At 35.4% G+C, this 22,468-nt stretch overlaps 1 protein-coding gene across 3 annotated transcripts; it reads right to left on the reverse strand.

The window, feature by feature from the left end:
• Positions 1–285: 285 nt before the first annotated feature.
• LOC112030616 (tobamovirus multiplication protein 1) lies at positions 286–20,924 on the reverse strand. 3 transcript variants are annotated; one of them, XM_065771845.1, is made up of 13 exons: positions 20,602–20,921; positions 19,243–19,293; positions 17,941–17,974; positions 17,034–17,120; positions 16,806–16,857; positions 15,045–15,222; positions 14,799–14,894; positions 13,891–13,951; positions 6,788–6,852; positions 6,492–6,566; positions 6,316–6,391; positions 2,776–2,939; positions 286–645 (listed from the first exon to the last, which is right to left on the reverse strand). In XM_065771845.1, the coding sequence occupies exons 1-13, from the start codon at positions 20,710–20,712 to the stop codon at positions 622–624; spliced, it is 1,074 nt and encodes a 357-aa protein (XP_065627917.1). In that variant the 5' UTR covers positions 20,713–20,921; the 3' UTR covers positions 286–621. The 3 variants fall into 3 exon arrangements, with proteins under 3 accessions (XP_065627917.1, XP_065627918.1, XP_065627919.1); XM_065771846.1 differs by lacking the exon at positions 16,806–16,857 and adding an exon at positions 16,895–16,946; XM_065771847.1 differs by lacking the exon at positions 286–645 and having other exon boundaries at positions 2,853–2,939; positions 6,263–6,391; positions 20,602–20,924.
• Positions 20,925–22,468: the final 1,544 nt, after the last annotated feature.

Below are 22,468 nucleotides of genomic sequence, written 5' to 3' on the forward strand. Positions count from 1 at the left end.
ATTAGTCATTTGAGCGAGCAAAATATGTTCAGTTTGAAGAGAATAAAATTAAGGACATTAATGATAACTTCAATTTTTCTTATGTTTCAACTTCCAATTGCAAAGCCATAGCAAAGTAAAGATTTGAAAGTTGCATGGAAAATGGGCTTTAAAAAGCTAATCTTGAATAAGAATCTCAGACAGTTCTATCAATACTGAATTTGAAGATTCTTAATTCAACTTGACAACATTACTGGATAACCATAATGTAAACAAATTGAACTTTGCAAAGAGCATGCACATAAATTAGCTTAAACAACAAGAGCCGTGGAATAAAATGTAAGGCATTTTGAATTCACCCGTGGAAAAATTTGCACCTCAAAATTTTTGGAACTAGTGCATACACAAAAAAAAAATTCCCTCACTTAGCATACTTTCAATATATACATGCCAAGAATGTCAAAACCATGGGCAACAGCAACCTTACGGCTGTCTGACTGCCAGTCAAGGACGTAACCCAGCCGCTTGTGTTGATGATACCTCTCAAGGTAACAACCAAGCCATTCTCAATCAATTATAAATTCCAAGCCTTCTTCTCTAATTTGGCAGCAAGAGAGCACCCATTTGCATCCAGAAAGGCCATTATATTGGACTCACTCTTGATATCTGCAGAGACAAATCATAAGCCACTAATGGTATCGTGTCCATCTCACCTCATAGGAAAGAAAAAACAAAACAAATCTTGTTTGTTTGGTATGCAATGCATCTAAATGACCACCCTAAAACAATAAAGACAATTTCAGCATAACAGTAAGTCATCTTATGGGAGGAAGATCCCAGATAGGCTTCAAATCATGGGAGAGATGAAGAACTATACTGATAATGATAGCATAAAGATACTGAAGAAATATAAATATACTATCAGAAAATTTTGGCACAATGATATTAACCAACAAATCCCTAATTATTACAGGTTTATCAATAAAATCTATTAGGGGTTGAACCAAGGTTGTTAAAAACAAAATTCAACAAGCATAAGAACTGAATCAGCAGGATAGTTAGTATCATGAGTTTATGTTTTTTCCAACATGAACTTATGTCATCAAAAATCAAGTCTCGATTTCTCTTCTAACTAAACAAGTTCATTGCTTTGGTACAAATACAGCTTCACCAGAATACCTTGGCATCAGTTCAAACAGATTGTATATAATTTTTGTTTCTTTCCACAAAAATGTTAACTAAAGTTTACAGCACTCCTAGTATTTTTATTGGTTTTAAAATCTCCTTTTAGCAACTTAATCTACCGAGTCATACTAAATTCTCCCATCAATAAACATCAGAGAAACACTAGATCCAAGATATTCTCATCACTTAATTCTTGTCCCTGCCTTTTTGTTAGAATTATTTAAGTAAGAAACATACAACAGTTTCCTCCAATATATATATATATATATATTTCTTACATTCATTATTGAAAGTCAATCACATGTTTCTGGTTCCTTTTCTTTTTTCCACATTATATACCTCACATTCTTATGCACCCACCTTATCGTAAAGCTGGCTTTATCCCTTCTTTTAACTTAAATTCTCCCCCAAATCATGATAGAGGATACAACAATGAATTGGCTACACTGTCAACCTATGAAGCACGGGTGCGTTTCGGGACTCGGTGCGGGTGCGGGTGCAGGACTTGGCAATTAAAAAATTATTTAAAATATTTATTTATATTTTTAATATAATGCTACGCATATTTTTATATATATATAATAATAATAAAACTCATATAATAATAATAATAATAATAAATGTAGTATAAAATAAATAAATAGATAATAATAAGTACACTAAAGTTTTTGACACTTGAATTATTAACAGAGGTATCAAAATAGAAGAGGCATCCCATAAATAAATAAATAAAAATATGTGGCTTAGTGGCTCACGTATTTGGTCAACCCAAAAACAAATTAAATGATATACATGGCAGATATTAAAATAGGTGTAGCTTCTTCAAAAAAAGAAAAAAAAAAAAAAAGAAAAAGAAGAGGAAGATGTGGCTGGCTCACGTGTTTGGTCAGAGGCACAAAAACAAAATAAAGTTAACAAAGGCATTTAAATAAAGATGTGGCTGGCTATCGTTTTACTGTTAAAAAAAATAAAATAAAATAAATCAAAACAAAACAAAACAAAACTTTTCAAAAAAAGAAACAGAACAGAGGGCAGGGGCTCTGGCGAAAAAAAGAAGAAGAAAACAAGAAGCAAAGAAGAAGAAAGGGATTAAGGCCACCGGTATCACAATCTAACCTCTTTCCCTCCCAACTTCGCTGGCTCAAGAGACAGTCAGTCACAAGTTTTATCCATTTTTGTTTGTTTTCATTTTCTTGTTCAGCGCCGGCACGGTGTGTTTCGGCGGTTTCATCCGATATGGCCGATACGGCCCGAGTCGGTGCAAATCAGCCCGATTCAGCTCGAATCTGCCCGAGTCTGAGCTGCATCAGCTCGAGTAGGCGCGAGTTGTGAAAAAAAAAAAAAAAAAAAAAAAAAAAAAAAAAAAAACGTGGCAGGACGGGGCACCGACGTGTGGGCAGCGGCATCCCTCACACGTCGGACGCGGGTGCGGCTCCTCTGGCGCCGCGTCCGTGCTTCCCAGCTGTCAACACAACTATTAATGTTCAATTTTGGTATAGATATTGTTTACTTCAGTTTTTCCTTCAACGCAGAAGTTATTTATTACTCATTTTAAAAAAAGGCAACCTGCATCTGCATTCATGAATGGACCATTAAAAAGGAAGTGCAAACCTGATTCTGCAAGCTCGTTGAAGTTGTCCAGCGCTGAGGATGTTGTATTACTGCTGAACTATCAGCGATGAAAGTTATTGTACTTGCTTCTTGTATGTTTTCTGCTTTTAATGGTGGTAATTCTCTCATGATCCATAATATAAAAGCTGAGGGTGCCGATGAACCTGGCAACAACACATCATATTGTAAGTTAGCTGCTCACTACTTCTGAACAAAGACATTATTGATTTGATACTTAATATAGAAGAATGAGTGCATGCAATGTTTTTCACCCATCATAAGCCTATGTTGCTTCCCACTGTAGTCACATATGTTATCAATCAATATGTAAAGCAACATGCTTTCTACTTATTTTAAGGTAAGTGGTGTGAAAGCAATAACTAACATGGAAAACAATTACAGTAAAAAATACTCAAACCCCGGGAATCATTCTCTCCAAAAATTGTATACAGCTGTCTACCAACCACCTCTCCCATAACCCACAGAAGCAGGAGACTTGAGCACTAGCTATGACTTTTTAAAAACACACAATTCAAGCCTCCTAACCAGAATAATAGAGGATCCTTATTTTTTAAACAAAATTATATTTCACCTTATATTGTAGGGGTGGAAACCCTCATGTTTCAAAAGTTGCATTTAAAAGGGGAGTAATGGGCTTTGACTCACAAACTGACTTGCTCAAACTTCATCACCCATTAAAAACTCCCCTAAACATCAGGTTTCAATTTAAAACTATCCCCAAACCATATGGTTGAAAATGTAATTTTCCCTCCTTTTTATCCATAAGAAATTAAGAAACAAAGAGTGTACTTTTGATACATCTAAGTTTTTAGATTTATTTTTAAGGTTCACAAATCATGCCAACAATTCATGTTATCAAAAATGGTGAGAGGAGTGGAGTTAGGATATGTAATTAACCCAAATATTTTCTAAAACCGTCAGTCACACACTGTGGCTGGTGCTCAGGTTTCCCTATATTTGCACATTGCACCTGTGGCCAAATATTTGATATTTGATTTCCATTCTTTTTTAGCTTCTGCATATGATGTGTGTATGCGGAAGTTCATTCTAATGCATATTTCCAGCATCTAAACAATTTACTCTTCCAAAGGATGCCGAGAGTCATCCTATCTTACTAAGCAATGAATGAAATTGTAATCATCTGCAAATGAGCTGAAGTTCTCAATATTTCATACAACTCTAGTACAAGTTTACAAAAACATCATTGATGCTCCTTTAATCTTTGAGTGAATCCACATTCACTGCAAATCTTGCTAAGTAATCATTCTCAATCTTAAAATTAACCTTTTAGGCAACCAAGTAGGGCATCTCTTCTGGTTTTAAAACCAGTTTTCTGTTTTCTAAGATAGATAAAGATATTGGAATTCACCTCCAAATCAAGAGAAAACTGGGGTTTTATGCAGTGTATTTCCATTTTTGATTTCCTTCAATTTGTTAATTCTTCTCTTTGATTTGTTTGTAATTGTTTCAAGTATAATTTGTTCACCATCATGAACTTGATGTACTTTTGTTCAATATATCAAAAAAATAGAGAAAATTGAGAGAAATCTTTTTGATGCTTTCAGTTTCCTGGTTTTTGAAAACAATTTTTTTTCTTTTCTTTATTCCTCTCTCTCTCTCTCTCTCTCTCTCTCTCTCTCTCTCTCTCTCTCTCTCTCTCATGACAGTTTGGATGAAGAATCATCAGATCATATGAGGCCCAGTTGATATCTTCGACGGTGTAGGTTTGGATCACCTACCTAGAGGACCACCCATACTCAAGGCTAGCAACAGAGCTCATCCCTCCATCCAAAAATGTATTCCCTCTCTCTTGAGGTTTATTGGCTCAATTGCATCACTTCAAGCCCATCATCAACTGTAACACCTTCTATTCCTCCACCTTGAAAATGCCAGCAAGCTTAAGATACACAAGCAAAGGGAGAGTTTTGGTGCAGGTGCACCAATAGATGAATGAATTTTTTTTGGGTGTTCGGTTGAGCTGCCTGAATGTGGCTTTGCTTTTGTTGTTGGTGTGAGTTTGGGGGCATTTGATGGGCTTTTCATGCTTTATGAAAAGGTGATGCGTTGGCTTGATGAGGTTTAAATTGGTTGTTGATGGTGGCTTCAGTCTTTCAGATTGTTGGGGACAATACTGCTTGATGGGGAGGCTGTTGCTGGACAGCTGGAGTCAGTAGGATTTTGGACGTGGGGCTATACAGGCTGTTGAAGAAATATGTGATAGTGGGATTGTCATTAAGTCGCCCAAATATTTTTTGGGTGGATGCCATGAGCATCCAAACAAATTTTTTTATTTGTTCCAAAATATTGCTTTTTGTTTTCCACATTCCAAAGGAATTTTACATTTCAACTCAACAGAAGATTTTTTTTTTTTGGTTTTCATCTCTAAAAACAAGTTTTTTGAAAGAGAAAAATGAACCATTCCCAACATGCCTGTAAAATTTCACATTCTTTCTACAAGTGGCCCCAATTTATAAACCCTGATCCATCTCCTACAGTTTGGTGCCTCATGAACTGTATCTCCAGCCAAATTTAAACTTAACTGACTTAAAATGAAACAAAAACTAATCTCTTCTCCAAATCAAGAACTAACTCTCTCCAGGATAGCTTTCACTCATTCACGCCTACAAACTACTCTTTTCAAAATTTAAAATTTTCACTTGATAGATTATAGTCGTTCTTTCTTAAATCTCAAAACAGAAATACAAACCAAGAACACCTTCACCTCCTCAGAAATGCTAGATTCCTATGGACTCTTGTTTTAAAATTCAGAATAATCAGACAATGGATTGATATTGGTCTCAGAATGTAACATTATCCAAATGGATATCAGATGCCAGCTACCAAAACTAAGTGTAAATCCAGTGGTCAAATTCCATTTATGTATAAGATGGGCATAGGCAGATTCAGGATGTTATATTGATTCTATAAAACATCATTGGTAAAGAACAATATTCTTTATGCAGGTCCAAGGCATAGTTATTAAGTTAAAAAATTTTCTGAGTGGTCAATGGTTGAAATTGAGAACCTAGGACAACTATATTTTTTTTCTTAGGTACTTATTGCTTTGATCTTCATATAATAATATCAAGTACAACCAGATATGATAATGCGGTCAATTCTTGATTCTCCATAGTCTAGAGACTGATGTCACCTTATACACATATATCATCAATCAGCAGATATATGAACACCTATGCAATTAGTTTCATCAGCCAATAGATTAAGTCTCAAAACCCATTCCATGGCCATATGAAGAATCAAATAGTTAAAAATGGACAAAGGGCAGAATTTCACACAGAAGGATGGTGCAAAATCATTCAGGATAGTTGCAGAAAGAAAACAAGAAGGAAACCTTGCTAAGAAAAGTAATAAAGGAAGAACCAAGATAAGATGTTAAGAGATGGGAGGACTAACATGTGAAAAGAAGAAAAAATGGATGTGAATGAAGCAAACGTAAAAAATGTACCTTCATCATTTTCACCAACCTGAGACCCTGACACAGAAATTAGAACCACATACCTATAAAATGATACAAAATGAGCAAGAGAGACGTATAAACAACTTTTATGTGATGTTGCGGCAAGTGATATAGCATCTGCAACCATCATGACATGATGAAGTTAGAGAAAGCTGTAAAGATGAATTCAATTTCTTTTGTACAATATAAATTTGATGACCAACAGAGAAGTGTCTACCGGAATATCAGTTAAAAGAGCTACAAAAGAACTTGAAGTGAAACAGATCACAGAAACAACAGCTAAACCTGAAACCTGCACAGAACAGAATACTTGCCAACATTATACATGGAACTGCAAAACCACTGATGGACATAAATAAGCAAGATAAATTCTACAACTACATACACACAGGGAAAATAAAAGGATATTAGTAATATTATAAGTTTATAATGGAGCCACCAAACGCATTATTAACGCTGGCTGTGACACCCAGAAAATAAAAGAGAAAAACAAGACAATAAAAGATTTAATACCTTCCACATTTCGGATGAAGCTCGCTCAGATCTAACTTTGCTCATTTTCAAGCATAATAGAAGTCCTGAATGGAACTCATAGCAACAAAGATAAAAAAAAAAAAATTATATCTCAAGAAAATTAAAACAATGGAGGAAAAGAAAAGAATAAAAGGAGAGAGAGAGAGAGAGAGAGATAACAATAATCGCATTTTCGTTTTGACTAAACAGGTAGTTAATAACCAAGGTACCTTACTACTCTTTTTTTTGATAAGTAAGAATGTTATATATATGAAAGTCTACTCTATGCATGAAAAACATAGAGCAAACCTAGGAAATACAAGAAGAAAACTGAAAAAACAAAAAGGACAATCAAACAACAGAAAAATTACAAAAGAGAAAGAGAGCTAAGAAAAGAGAGGAGAGAATCATTAGTCGTGAGTCCCCAAACCCGAGACCAATCAAAAATAGTCCCACTAAAAGAGGCAATCATCTGATCACCGGAACTATCCAAATCTTCAAAAGTCCTCCGATTCCGTTCCTTCCAAATACACCATAGGATACACAGCGGAACTAAGTTCCAAATCTGAGACGAATGCTTCCCCAACCAATTCCACCAGCCAAAAAGCAAATCTGAGATCGATCTAGGCATAACCCAAGACAAACCAAAAGTTATTAAGACAAAGCTCCACAACCGATAAGCCGTCTCACAATGAAGAAGTAAGTGGTCTACCATCTCTCCACAATGCCGGCACAGAATGCACCAGTCTACAAAATCCAATCCCCTAAATCTTCTCAAGTTATCACCTGTTAGGATCTTATTTCAAGCTGCACACCAAACAAAAAAAGAAACTCGCCTAGGGGCTTTTACTTTCCATATTCCTTTCCAAGGAAAGACAATTGAGGGAATATCTCGCAATTTGTTATAATACGGCCGAATGTCAAACTCCCCATTAGGCTTCAACTTCCATCTAATCCGGTCTCTAACATCCATTGGAGGAATATTAGCTCCCAATATACGAAGAAAATGCAACCCTTCATCCATCTCCCAATCATTAAATTCTCGAATAAAACGAACATCCCAAAATCTTCTATCCTCTGCCCCCTGCCTTGACAAAGAAGCTTCTACAGATGCCTCCTTATCAATAACAATACCATACAGCCTCGGGAAAGCCACTTGGAAAGGTTGATCCCCATACCACCCATCCTGCCAAAATCTCACTCTATTCCCCAACCCAACAACAAACTGACAATTCTTGCTAAAATCCTCCCATCCCATTCGAATACCTCTCCACAAACAACACCCATGAACTCCCCTACCTAGCTTTGAGGTCCATCCCCCCCATTCTTCCCCATATTTTGACGCTACCACCCTCCTCCATAACCGGCCCTCTTCCTTCCCAAACCGCCACAGCCATTTCCCCAATAAGGCCCTATTGAAAGTAGTAATTTTCCTTATTCCCAAACCACCATTAGCTATAGGCGCACAAACTTTATCCCAACCTACCAGATGAATGTTGCTATCACCCCATAGAAAGTCCCTTTGCAACTTTTCAATCTTATTAGCCACATAAGTAGGAATGGTGAACAGAGATAGAAAATAGGTAAGAAGGCTAGATAACGTACTCTTAAGTAACATCAAACGACCCCCCTTAGACAAATACAACCTCTTCCACCCGGCTAATTTTTGCTCAATTTTTTCCAAAATAGGATTCCAAATTGAAGGGAAATTATGCGAAGCCTCCAATGGCATGCCAAGATAAAACATAGGCAAAGATCCAACTCTACAACCCAAAATTTCCGCTAGGGCATGCACATCACCAACCTCCCCAATTGGAACCATTTCACTCTTGTGCACATTTACCTTCAAACCTGTTACCGTCTGAAAACTGAGTAACAACAACCAAATATGAAGAATTTGCTCCACATCTGCATCACAAAATAGGATAGTATCGTCTGCAAACAAAAGATGTGAAACACATTCCCCACCACCCCTCCTACCCTCAACTTTAAAACCATGGATCAAGCCAGCTTCCTCCACTCTTCTCAACATCCTACTAAACACCTCCATCAAAATCAGAAACAGCATAGGAGATAACGGATCCCCTTGTCTTAAACCCCTTGAAATACCAAAAAAATCAGTTGGAGACCCATTAATCAAAATAGAGAACTGAACTGTGGAAATACAAGTGCGGATCCACTTACACCACTTCACTCCAAAGCCCATTCTATTCAGCAAATACAGCAAAGCCTCCCAATTCACATGATCATAGGCTTTCTCAATATCAAGTTTACAAATGACTCCAGGAACCCTACTCTTCCTTCGGCTATCCACACACTCATTCGCAATAAGAACCGAGTCAAGGATTTGTCTCCCACCCACAAAGCTATTCTGAGTCTCATTGATCAACTGATCTAAAACGACTCTCAGTTAAACCAAGGTACCTTACTACTCCAAAGACATGTAGACAAGTCAGTTAAACTTAGAATGCTAAAATTCTCCATCCCACAAACTGGTTCTCTCATGTACATTGAATTGGCAAAATACGATTTTTTATTTATTTCATATTATGTGATTCTTTTAAAAGTAATTTGAAATTTTAATTAGAAAGAGGAGAAACCTTGGTATACAAGTTTTATAAAGAGTCTCCTAAAGAATTACAAACAAATATTGTCAAGGAAATCCACAAAAGAAAGAGAAGAGATGTTGCCGGTCACATTAGGACAATCACAACAGATTATGCAGAACTACACATTTTTACTTGAGAGTAGGTAACTCAATGCTGTTGAATGTAAGGTTTTCTCTATCTGCATAAGGCAAAGCAGGGCACCACTCAATATTTGCACTGATTCTATGTTTTCCAAACATTCCTTGCCAACAAAAAAACACAAGCACTATCACACATTTAACTGAAAATATCTCCCAAAAAATAAAATAAAAAATAAAAAAAAAGAGATCAAGTTCTTGGCAACTGCACAATGAACTGAATGAAGTAGCAAGCGATCAGTAGCCTCCCCCAGCTCCTTAAGCACATACAAAAGTAATCCAATAGAATGATATTTTGTTTAATCAAGTTACGCACGGTTAAATTTTTTTTTTTTTTAAGATGTGGAACCTCACCAAGGCAGGGCCCTTTGGACCCACCCCTGGGGAGTAAACCATGGATACATAACCCCACCCTCCAATTAGAATATTTTTCCCAAGGCTGATGTCCAAAAGAAAAGGGTATCCTTTCTAGAAACTCTAAAACCCCCAAATACTCCACAGTAATTTCATGCCAATAGATCCTCTTAATGCCTCATAATGCAAAGTACACTGAATAGACCACCAAGCCTTATCCTTCAATGTAACCTATGAGCCACTTCAGTTTTTGGCATATTAGAATATAGTAGATTGAAAAGGACGGGAAAATGCAAAAGCACCCCTGAACTTAGGATCAAACTCAAACTGAGCCCGTGGTCTTTTAATTCAAAATTATAAATCCCTGAAGTTTGGGAAATTTTCAAATTGATCATTCATTCTCACTTTCATAAGCTGAACCGACATGTGTTTATGTTAATAAAATATTATTTTAAAGTAAAATTTAATTCTAAAATCGTTTTAAAATTAATTTGATTTTTGCCCCTTTTTTCTTCTTCCTCTCCCCTCTACTGCCACACAACAACACACCCACCCCCCCACCCCCTCCCCCACAAAAACAACCACCAACAACTCTGGTAATCAAGAACCACCACCAAATCCAGCTATTCCACCAAACCAGCAACCTCATTCTCCCAATAACCAAACAAAATGGAATAAGAAGTAAAAACCTCAGATCTATCTCATCCCAATTCATGTTATTTAAACAAGATGTTTGACTATTAAGTAGGTCATGTGACTAAAAGTACACGTGGATGCTTATTTGACTTGGCGCAAAGTGGGTTGGAGGAGCTTTTCTCCAAACCAGGTTCAAGGAAAATTCTGTCCATTTAGCAAAGTAACACCTCAAACCATGTTACCCTAAACAAAACAAATCATACCCCAAATTTATTGTGCTGCACAAGTTCAGATTTTTGAATGTTTGGCAGTCTTATTAGTAAAGCAGATTTGCATATGGCAGTGGTATTGCACAATGTACAGATTGTAGATGGCGGCAGTAAAGCAGAAGGTAGAAGATTACAGTGAAAAGCAACAACAACAACCAAGCCTTAGTTCCAAACTTTTTAGGGTTGGTTATGATTCCTCAACATATTAATCAAGATCAACCACATGCATTCTCTACCACTATTCTATCCGAAGTCATACTCTGTTATTTCCTTAATTGACATGTCATTTTCATCAAAGGTGGCCCCCTATCTTTAAGCAAATTTCCACATTTCAAATTCTATCTTTTGGAGTATTTACAATTTCCATTAATCCATCTTAACATCCTCAGCTGTACTAATTTTATGAATATTTTGTTTCTTTTTTTTTTATAGGTAAGAAAAAGTTTTATTGAAAAAAAGATAAGCATGAGAAAATACAAGGTTCACGATAGTGAGCAAGAAGAAAAAAGGGGTAAAAATTAGCAAAACAAACACTAAGCTATACTAAGAGACAAAAGAAAATATGTGATAGTAGAACAATCAAAGAGGCCCCAACACCGAGACCAATTAAAAAGGGTCCGTCTGCATAACTCCAACAACAAATCCAATGACTTCCCCGTATCCTCAAAAGAACGCCGATTCTGTTCAGTCCAAATATTCCACATTAAACAACCCGGAACCAGATTCCAAATATCAGAATTATGTTTCCCAAGCCAATCATACCAACAGAAAAATAAGTCTACAACGGAACCTAGCATGACCCAATCAATCCCAAACAGCCGAAGCATATACATCCACAGAGAATGAGCAAACGGACAAGAAATCAGCAAGGGATCCACAGATTCCTCATTACAACAACACATACAACAACGATTTGCCAAAATGCGGCCACAGAGCATAAGATTATTCAAAGTAAGGATTTGACCATGAGCTGCTGTCCACATAAAGAATGCCACCCTTCTAGGAACTTTTACTTCCAAATGCCCTTCCAAGGGAAAATAGGAAGAGTTACGTTTCGAATCTTATTATAAAAAGACCGAACATCAAACTCCCCACTTCCATTAAGACAACTCAATATTTAGTATCATAGAGATGTTAGAAGTATGCAAATAAATTTACCATATCCTAATAGCTTAAGCTTTTATCTTATGATTCACATCCTCTTTGATCTCTCCATCTTCATGAATTGTTGATCCTAAATATCGAAAGTTCTTACTCTTTAGTATCTCTTAACCATAAAGTCTTACCACCTTTTCATCTTTGTCTCTACTTTTACTAAAATTACATTCTATGTACTCTATTTTAGTCCTACTTAATCAAATATATTTTTAAATAAAGAATTTTTTTAATTGAACTAATCAAATGCACCACTATCCAATGACTTCCCCGTATCCTCAAAAGAACGCCGATTCTGTTCAGTCCAAATATTCCACATTAAACAACCCGGAACCAGATTCCAAATATCAGAATTATGTTTCCCAAGCCAATCATACCAACAGAAAAATAAGTCTACAACGGAACCTAGCATGACCCAATCAATCCCAAACAGCCGAAGCATATACATCCACAGAGAATGAGCAAACGGACAAGAAATCAGCAAGGGATCCACAGATTCCTCATTACAACAACACATACAACAACGATTTGCCAAAATGCGGCCACAGAGCATAAGATTATTCAAAGTAAGGATCTGACCATGAGCTGCTGTCCACATAAAGAATGCCACCCTTCTAGGAACTTTTACTTTCCAAATGCCCTTCCAAGGGAAAATAGGAAGAGTTACGTTTCGAATCTTATTATAAAAAGACCGAACATCAAACTCCCCACTTCCACTAAGACAACTCAATATTTAGTATCATAGAGATGTTAGAAGTATGCAAATAAATTTACCATATCCTAATAGCTTAAGCTTTTATCTTATGATTCACATCCTCTTTGATCTCTCCATCTTCATGAATTGTTGATCCAAAATATCGAAAGTTCTTACTCTTTAGTATCTCTTAACCATAAAGTCTTACCACCTTTTCATCTTTGTCTCTACTTTTACTAAAATTACATTCTATGTACTCTATTTTAGTCCTACTTAATCAAATATATTTTTAAATAAAGAATTTTTTTAATTGAACTAATCAAATGCACCACAAGTGATAGCCTTTTCAATCCACAAGGGTTATAATTTCAAATTAGAAGATCTTGGGCTAGTTTGATTTTGACTTTTAAGTTTTAAGGCTTTTGCATTTTTCCCAAAAAATAACCCACCAACTCAAGTTCCCAATCATGAATGGCACAACTAAATCTAAGATTCTTAGAATGGATCCCTCTCGTTGAACTTTAAACAAGAATGTACAGAGGCAACTTTATCCACAAAAATCACAAATAAGTCAGGGAGTAATTCTTTGATGATGGTGTGTCCCCACACCACACATCACTCCAATTATGTTTGATATTTGTTTTATTTGGTGACTAATAACAACACATAAATGATAGGGAATTAATGTAGTTGAACCTGAAATTTGCCATAGTAACATGAATATATTAGGAGACATCCTCATAGACAATAATATGATGCAGGAAGAAATGAGTGGCAAAAAATATATAAAATTTCTTAAGGGAAATCAAGATAGAAATACAAAAGTAAGAAGATGGGAAAGACTGAAGACATCACTTACTTGAGGAGAGAGACTCAATCAACCCTTCTAATGGTCTACTTAGGGACTAACTCACCAACTAGAGAACCATTCTTTCAAGAGAAGCTCATAAGGCTTGCACAAAAAAATGATTCAAATACACTCTCTCTACCATTCTCCTCACATTTACAATGCTTTATATGGTATCCCACTAGTGATCAATTTAACATTTTTCAGCTTCAAACATAATCATCTAAATAATCTAATTTTGAAATTGAAATAACTCAGTAGCACTGAGAGAAATCTTCAATTCTGATACCATAATACACAAAAGGCAAGGAGCACTAATTCATTATACCAAAGAAAGAAATAGGTAATATGCAGATACAGAAATTGAAAAAAGAAAATGACTATTAAAATGTTGTTGCTCACCATAACATGCTAATGCTCCTCCTAATAAAAGTATTGCTATGGAAAAAAAGTCTACATACACCTGCATGATAAGTAAAATCATTGCCACATGGCTTCACTACATGTTAGCTATAAACAAAAACCAGAAATCTTCTATATCATTTAAAACACTTAACCTACTTTACCATGAGAAAATACTTTCATTGAAATTTTAAAGCAAATTACTAGAATAATATTCTATAATTACGTTAAAAGTCAAGCCACTAAGGCTAGTTTTTATACAAGCATGAGATGTAACAGGCAGCAGAACCATTTCTTACTAGCACCCAAATCTAGTAATAGGGCAATCAATTGTTCTATCACTAAAATAGTGCTCGTCTAGTATCCAAAATTAACAAAAAAAAATTGTGTTGAGCAAAAGATGAGAACGAATAATTAATACAAGTTACCTATTTCAAGTCAAAAGATAATTTATAAGTACTGGCATAAACTCTCTAAAGCCAATATTTTAACCACTAGATCTTCAAAAATTTCCTTTACTGCTAATAAAATAAGAGTTTTTCCTTCTACCAGCCCAACTTCTATATCTCTACTTTCACCAACTGCAAGTGGAATCCTGACTAATTTACTGTATAAATTTACAGCTGTTATTTGCCCCAAATAGGTTACTAGAGATCTCATTTATAACAGATATGTTCCATCAATAGCTGATTATATATCTTTCCAGAGGTCTAGAACACAATAGTTACATCTGTGCAGCACAATGGATTAAAATTAAATACAAAAACATTAAGATGCTTCAATTCATGTTGCAGTAATGATAATTACATACAGTTCAATGACAAACAAGTACTCTGTTGAAGAACATTAACAAGTATTATATGACAATATCAACAGGGAAAAGTAGAACTTAAATACTGTGTTCATACCCGAGTCACGAGTGCAGAATCAACAGAATTCTTTCCCATCCCAATCCAGATTATTACAGCACATGCCAACATTATAACAAAAACTAGCACAGTAACCTGGTAAATAAGCACTGTGTTAACAATAGATTTGGATAGCTTAAATTTTCCAATGAGTACGTGACAATAAAATGAAGAATAATACAGAAATAACCAATCTTAAGAAGCAAGGGTAGATACTCAACAAGAAGCTTTTCATTGTAGCCATACCAACATTACAATCTTTTGGCGGCTTCCAACATGGTGAAAGCGGAGGGGAAAACACTTTCTATGAGTATCTGTTTTAGATGAACTTGACTTATTTGAGGTCTTATCCAATAAAGCTTCCTGAGAACTGCTGTCCTCATCTTCATCGTCCTCATCATTTGCCTGATGGCAAAGGTCAACCCTATAAAAAAACCCACCAGAGAAGCATAGAATATTGCTCACAGGAAACACTAGTCTGAAAGAAAAATTGTACGGCTATCAACTTGAAAATGAAAATATTCAGATATAACTAATTGAATGTAATCTTTTGATTATGAAACCATTGCACTTCCGGATATCTTTTTATGATGACTAATGGAAAAAAAGTCCTTAGAAATTAGTTATTGACATCAGTCCCAAACTTGTTGTGGAGCAGCTTTACCCAACCCTCACCCCACCCCACCACAAAAAAAACCCAAAAAAGAAGAAGAAGAAGAAGAAGAAGAAGAAGAAGAAAAGGCACTACTTTAGATGTAATCAAATTAACACAAGAAAGAAATGCTTTATATATATATATATATATATATCCAACATCACTGATGAAACTTCAGAATGGAAATTAATAAAGACTTCTTTATGATTTTTTCAATTGATAAGTTACACAGTACTTAATAGGACTTGAATGACCTCACCTTCCATCCGCTTATTATGGGAGAAGGAAATGCTAATTGAGCTATAGGTCATTGGCTTCTTTGTTAAGGAATTTTATTTATAATGACAATTTTTGATGAAATTCTGTTTGCACTGAAGCTGTATTCATCTATCATGAGATGAATAAAAAAAAACACATGCACTGTTGAAATACACACACACACACACACACACACACACACCAGATTCATCATCCACATGCTACCAATATTATACTTTGAGTTCGTGGAGGTCAACAGTTCCAAGATGAACCCAACAGCATGTGATAGTTGTAGACAGTAGATTGAACTTCACTAGAAAAGCATGAAATAGGAAAGAAGCAGATAACTCATGCAGCATTATGCTGTTGCATTTTAAGAGAACTTCAGAAGTTGCAGAGAAAAGCAAAATAATGAATTCAAAACATAAAAAGATCATTGATGTTGAGAGCTCCAAACACACAACTTCAAACTCAAGTTGACGGAATCAAGAAAGGTTGACCAACCCCTAAAAAGCTTTCCGTTCCAGCATTCATCAAAGTTCAATGCACCAGAACCAATCTCCTCAAACCACAAGGATGAATTTTGAATGGTCCTATTTCAAACACTTAAAGCATGAATATATAAATAAAAGAAGAAGAAAGAACTCTCTACTCCCCTATGTTTTAAGCACCTTTAGACAAGTTGAGCAATCTCACTAACAGTGTTTTCTACTCCTTTGTTTTGTTCTTTAATTGGGTTCGGAAAGATTTTTTGTTGTGTGTGTGTGTGTGTGTGTGTGGGGGGGGGGGGGGGGGGGAGAGGGGGTGGGGGCTGGGTTTGTTAAGAAGAGGATGGATAGTAGCTCATAGTTGCCATCCAAAACTTTAACAACAAATTGCTATTGATATTGGCTGTCATTCCTCTTCCTTTTAAGAACCCTTTTAATTGAAAGATGCACCTGTATATTAATTTAAAAAATTGGCTATTGCATCCATGATTCCAAGGAAAATTCATGAACTCAAGACTTCATTCACATTCAAATAAAACTATCCCCGGTAAATTTAGAATATTGCGATAAAAAAATTAATAATAACTAATAATAATAATAACATACCAGAATGATAAAAGTAGAAGAAATGCTGCAAAAAACAGAATTTTTGGGAAAGCTGCAAAGCAAAAATTTGCACAATTCAAATAACATACCAGAATGATAAAAGTAGAAGAAATGCTGCAAAAAACAGAATTTTGGGGAAAGCTGCAAAGCAAAAATTTGCACAATTCAAATATTTTAACCAAGCTCTTAACATGGGCATCTATTCAGTAATTGAGTCTGAAGACATACCCATGAGGATAAAACCACAAGAGTTTGACCAACACGGCCAACCCTTGCATGTAGCGATAAGAGTTAATACAAAATAAATGAAGTAACCTGCAATGGAAGAACATCAATTAAAGCTTCAGTTTGAATCAAGGAGTGGTAAGAGTCAGAGTAGAAAAAGGAACAAAGAGCAATCAAATATGGAATGAACAGAAAACAATAACAACAACAACAACAACAACAGCAATAATAATAATAATAATAATAATCTACATGCTGAAGCACTCTGATAAGTAAGAGATTAGAAATAAATCATCTAACAAGAAGCTGCCTCATGAAAGCCATGATGTGACAAACTTCAAGTTGTAGACACCAAAGATATTACAATGCATCAGTTAAAGGGTACAAGAAAATAGAAATAGTTTCCCCAAAACCTGAAGAAATCAAGAAAGCCCAAAGCATGTCTAATATCCAAAGTTCATGAAATACAAGAGAAATTCAAAGTTTTTAGCAAATAAAAAGACCAGCATTTATGGATTAAATCTTCCATTTAACCAATCAATTTTAACATCCTGAGCTAGAGACAAGAAAATAGCTATCTTGATCAAGTGTATTCCTCTTAGCATGGAAAAATAATTTTCGTTACTGTTACATTCATACAAGACTCAGTATATAGGTGGTGACATATCTGGATTGTCATTAAGAAGTATTTGACTGAACCTGAACTTAGATTTAGCTGTTGTGAATGCTAATACTATGTGAACTCCAAAAGCAGAAGTTAAAAAGAAGCAATTATACTGATTGACAGTGCAATTTATGGCTATTCTTACCAGCCCTAACTCAACAAGCATTATGTAGTACCCACCACAAAACAGTAATAAATTATTACACATTAAAAGGAGATAGTATGATGCAAAATACAATTGCTTACCCATATTAGAAGAGCCAATCATTAGGTGAAACACCTGCAGTTTGACATTCATAAGTATCAAGATAACGCCAATATGCTTAAATTGGGAAGTATATACTAAATTGGCTATATCACAAGTGCATGTATAAAACAAATTCATGCATATATACATATGAATGTACAATTTATGTCAAAGTTAGTCATAACCATACACATGCATCATATGTCATAGTTAGTCATAACCATACACATGCATCATATATCAGTGAATCCACTGAAACTAAAAGAGGTGTACTGAAAAGCACCATACGCTCTTACCTTGCCTCTATTCATCTTCCCTGTCTATCCATCTCTCCCACGTGAGATTTAAGCACAACCTAATTTGAGCTAGTGATTGGTCACTAAATTATTAGCCGATATCTTGAAATCATTATTAGTGTGATTGTGTAATTAATTAGATAATTATCTAGTTTCAACCTAGTCAGGTCAGATGAATCTCCCAAAATTCTTCCAATTTATACAAGTAATCAAAATACTGGACTAGAATGATCAAGGTTAGAGAGTGCCAACCACTAGTTCAACCAGTTACTGATTGTCTCAAAATATTTTTACTATAATTCTAACACTTCCCCTTAATAAGTTGGGGTCAATAGGTGGGATTTTTAACATTTTAATTGGGTGGTAGAGTGGAAATAGGAATCGAACTCAAGACCTGCACTCTGATACCATGTTGAATTACCGATTCTCCCAAAAAGTCCTAAGTTCGATCCCAGTCTCTAATCTACCTCCCATTTAAAATGTTAAAAGTCCCACATGTTGGGGGAGTGTTAAAATTATGATTATTGTTAGGGTGCATTTGGCTCCAACTTAAAAAGCCAGCTTACTTTACTATTTAACTTATTTTTGCAACAATTCATGAGCCCCAATACACTTTTTGGTACTATTTATGGGTTTCACTGTACTATTTCAGCTAACTTTTACCTTTATCTACAGTACTTTCAGCAAAAAGTTTTCAATATCAACAAAATAAGCGAATCTCAAACAGACTCTTAATCTTCACCATTTTCTCCCTCCAATAACACTTGGTTAACAAATATTGTGCTTGTACACCAGGTGTGCACATACTCAGATCCGATGGGATTCGTAAGAGTGGGGCCATGGTAATCCACCCAAATGTCAGTAAGTGTGCCTACAAGGGGTGCATCCCTGATGTGCCTCCTAGATTACTCTAGCTAATCATATAAGTGTTTTATCATGTATGTACATAAACAAATACAGTCCCTTGGAGGTGTGTGATATGATCATATGTAACACATCACTTACTTTTTGGCGAGTCCAGCCAAGTTCTGAATTCCTTGAGTGAATCCTTATCAACTGAAACACAAAGGCAACAAATGAAATGATAGTCAGAGAAGAAATTCACATAACTGTGAAGTTAAAAATACACCTTCCAAGTTTCACTTAATATCTAAAAAAAATTAATGGTAATTATGGCCTTCAATTTGTAGACTTTTTTTTTTTTTTTGGTGCGATAAGTGGCCATCACTTTGTAGACATTGGCAGTTTGCAACAATATCTGATTGCACCTAAGCTATAAATTAAAAATGAGTGCAATATTATGTGAAGACAGTCCCTTTATGTTTTCAACAAGATTCTAAGTGAAGTTTCCCCAAAGACCACACTGTCCACCCTTTTTTCATGGGAGGGGAGGTGCCTTTGAGCTAGAGCTCATCGAAACAAACAGAAAAAGAAAATTTAAGTGAAGAAAGAGGAAAAAACCCAATTTACATGTCCACCCAACCTTAATCTTTATTCTTTCTTTCCAAATGTCATGGTCACAATAATGGCACACATTTCTACACAATCAATTATTTTTCATTTCTTCAAGGTCAAGAAAAAAAATTTAAATTGCATTGAATTGCATGTACTACTAACTACACTGACTTTTAGGCTATTAGAAGAAATTAAAACTTATCATTTTTTTTTTATAAATAAAAGAATAAATAGACAAAAATGTAAATGTACAAAACGTAAAGTAGTCTCCGAGCATACAAAGTAATACTTAGAATCAATCAATTACTAAATATATATAGCAAGCGGAAAGTGGTGAACGTGTATTCTAAGAGACCACCGAGGCACATGGATTGGACCTAAGCAACTAACAGTGCCACCACCTAGAGTTCACCAGAAAATGAAACAAATGCAGTGTAAAAAGTGGTCTAATTATGCATATTGTGCAACAAGTTACTTACTAGAACATTCTTCTTAGTACCACCAGGCTTTACAATTCTGTCAACAGATAATAGTCATTACAATTCACTTTTTCCACTTGAATGGCAGTTGACTCTATTTCAAATGGAAATCAATTGGCTAATAAACATTACATAACATCCCTTGCTTTCCCCCTATGGTCCCAGCCATTAAAAAAGATTCACAATTTATCAACTAAACACAAAACGCCCCAACTCAAACTCTAAAACCACATAAGAAACCAACCCCACTTATCAAATTCCAGCCTTTTAACAATCTAAAGCATTCAAACTCCACAAGACCTACTCCATCAATGAAACTCCATAAAATTTCCCAATCCACAATTTTCACAGAAGGATACAACAAAAGCATCCAAAATTGAAAATGCAAGAGCTAAAAACAGAAACCCAGATCAAAAACGAGAAGAAAAACCTGACAGAATGCAAGAAGAGCAATGATGGCAGCAACTAGAGCAAGGCCCACATTTACACCCACCAAGAGCTTTGGAAAGCAAGAAGACCCTCCTTCTCTCAATTCCAACATCTCTCTCTCTCTCTCTCTCTCTCACGCACCCTCACTTTTTCTCAATGCTGCTTTTGGTTTCAAACAGTGGAAGTGGACAACAGTCAAGTGTATCTTTCATGGCAGATCTGTTAAAAGAGAAGAGAGAGGGATATTATTTGCTTACTATCTTTAGATTTCAAACACACACCTCTGGGAGAGAGAGAGGGAGAGATGAAAATCTTGGAACTTTTTATTTATGGCTAATAATGGGGTTTTTATGGTAATTTAAGTTGAAGTTGGAGGCTAAAAGAGTAAGGGAAAAAGATACGGTATTTTGTCAGATAGTGACACGCGGGTGGCTTTCAAGCGTTGAGAAGTAAGAAGATTCCTCACGGATTCCCTGCCCTTTGTTGACCAACTCTTTTGACTAATCAAAAATTCACATTCAAACTTTATTTTTATTGGTTTTTAATTTTTTTTAACTTAAAAAAAAAACCCTTTAAAAAAAATAAATGTCATGGTCACAATAATGGCACACATTTCTACACAATCAATTATTTTTCATTTCTTCAAGGTCAAGAAAAAAAATTTAAATTGCATTGAATTGCATGTACTACTAACTACACTGACTTTTAGGCTATTAGAAGAAATTAAAACTTATCATTTTTTTTTATAAATAAAAGAATAAATAGACAAAAATGTAAATGTACAAAACGTAAAGTAGTCTCCGAGCATACAAAGTAATACTTAGAATCAATCAATTACTAAATATATATAGCAAGCGGAAAGTGGTGAACGTGTATTCTAAGAGACCACCGAGGCACATGGATTGGACCTAAGCAACTAACAGTGCCACCACCTAGAGTTCACCAGAAAATGAAACAAATGCAGTGTAAAAAGTGGTCTAATTATGCATATTGTGCAACAAGTTACTTACTAGAACATTCTTCTTAGTACCACCAGGCTTTACAATTCTGTCAACAGATAATAGTCATTACAATTCACTTTTTCCACTTGAATGGCAGTTGACTCTATTTCAAATGGAAATCAATTGGCTAATAAACATTACATAACATCCCTTGCTTTCCCCCTATGGTCCCAGCCATTAAAAAAGATTCACAATTTATCAACTAAACACAAAACGCCCCAACTCAAACTCTAAAACCACATAAGAAACCAACCCCACTTATCAAATTCCAGCCTTTTAACAATCTAAAGCATTCAAACTCCACAAGACCTACTCCATCAATGAAACTCCATAAAATTTCCCAATCCACAATTTTCACAGAAGGATACAACAAAAGCATCCAAAATTGAAAATGCAAGAGCTAAAAACAGAAACCCAGATCAAAAACGAGAAGAAAAACCTGACAGAATGCAAGAAGAGCAATGATGGCAGCAACTAGAGCAAGGCCCACATTTACACCCACCAAGAGCTTTGGAAAGCAAGAAGACCCTCCTTCTCTCAATTCCAACATCTCTCTCTCTCTCTCTCTCTCTCACGCACCCTCACTTTTTCTCAATGCTGCTTTTGGTTTCAAACAGTGGAAGTGGACAACAGTCAAGTGTATCTTTCATGGCAGATCTGTTAAAAGAGAAGAGAGAGGGATATTATTTGCTTACTATCTTTAGATTTCAAACACACACCTCTGGGAGAGAGAGAGGGAGAGATGAAAATCTTGGAACTTTTTATTTATGGCTAATAATGGGGTTTTTATGGTAATTTAAGTTGAAGTTGGAGGCTAAAAGAGTAAGGGAAAAAGATACGGTATTTTGTCAGATAGTGACACGCGGG

Source organism: Quercus suber, unplaced genomic scaffold (genome assembly GCF_002906115.3).
Source record: "Quercus suber isolate HL8 unplaced genomic scaffold, Cork oak 2.0 scaffold_50, whole genome shotgun sequence".
In the NCBI taxonomy this organism is placed as follows: domain Eukaryota; kingdom Viridiplantae; phylum Streptophyta; class Magnoliopsida; order Fagales; family Fagaceae; genus Quercus; species Quercus suber.

What these genes read in the sequence shown, in the direction of transcription:
- LOC112030616 (XM_065771845.1), bottom strand. Translation starts at nt 20,712, where the DNA reads ATGTTGGAATTGAGAGAAGGAGGGTCTTCTTGCTTTCCAAAGCTCTTG. An exon ending in TTGGCTGGACTCGCCAAAAA is followed by an intron (nt 17,975 to 19,242) that starts GTAAGTGATGTG and finishes GTCAAACTGCAG; the next exon opens with GTGTTTCACCTAATGATTGG. An exon ending in CTTCTACTTTTATCATTCTG is followed by an intron (nt 15,223 to 16,805) that starts GTATGTTATTAT and finishes GTTTTTTTATAG; the next exon opens with GGTTGACCTTTGCCATCAGG.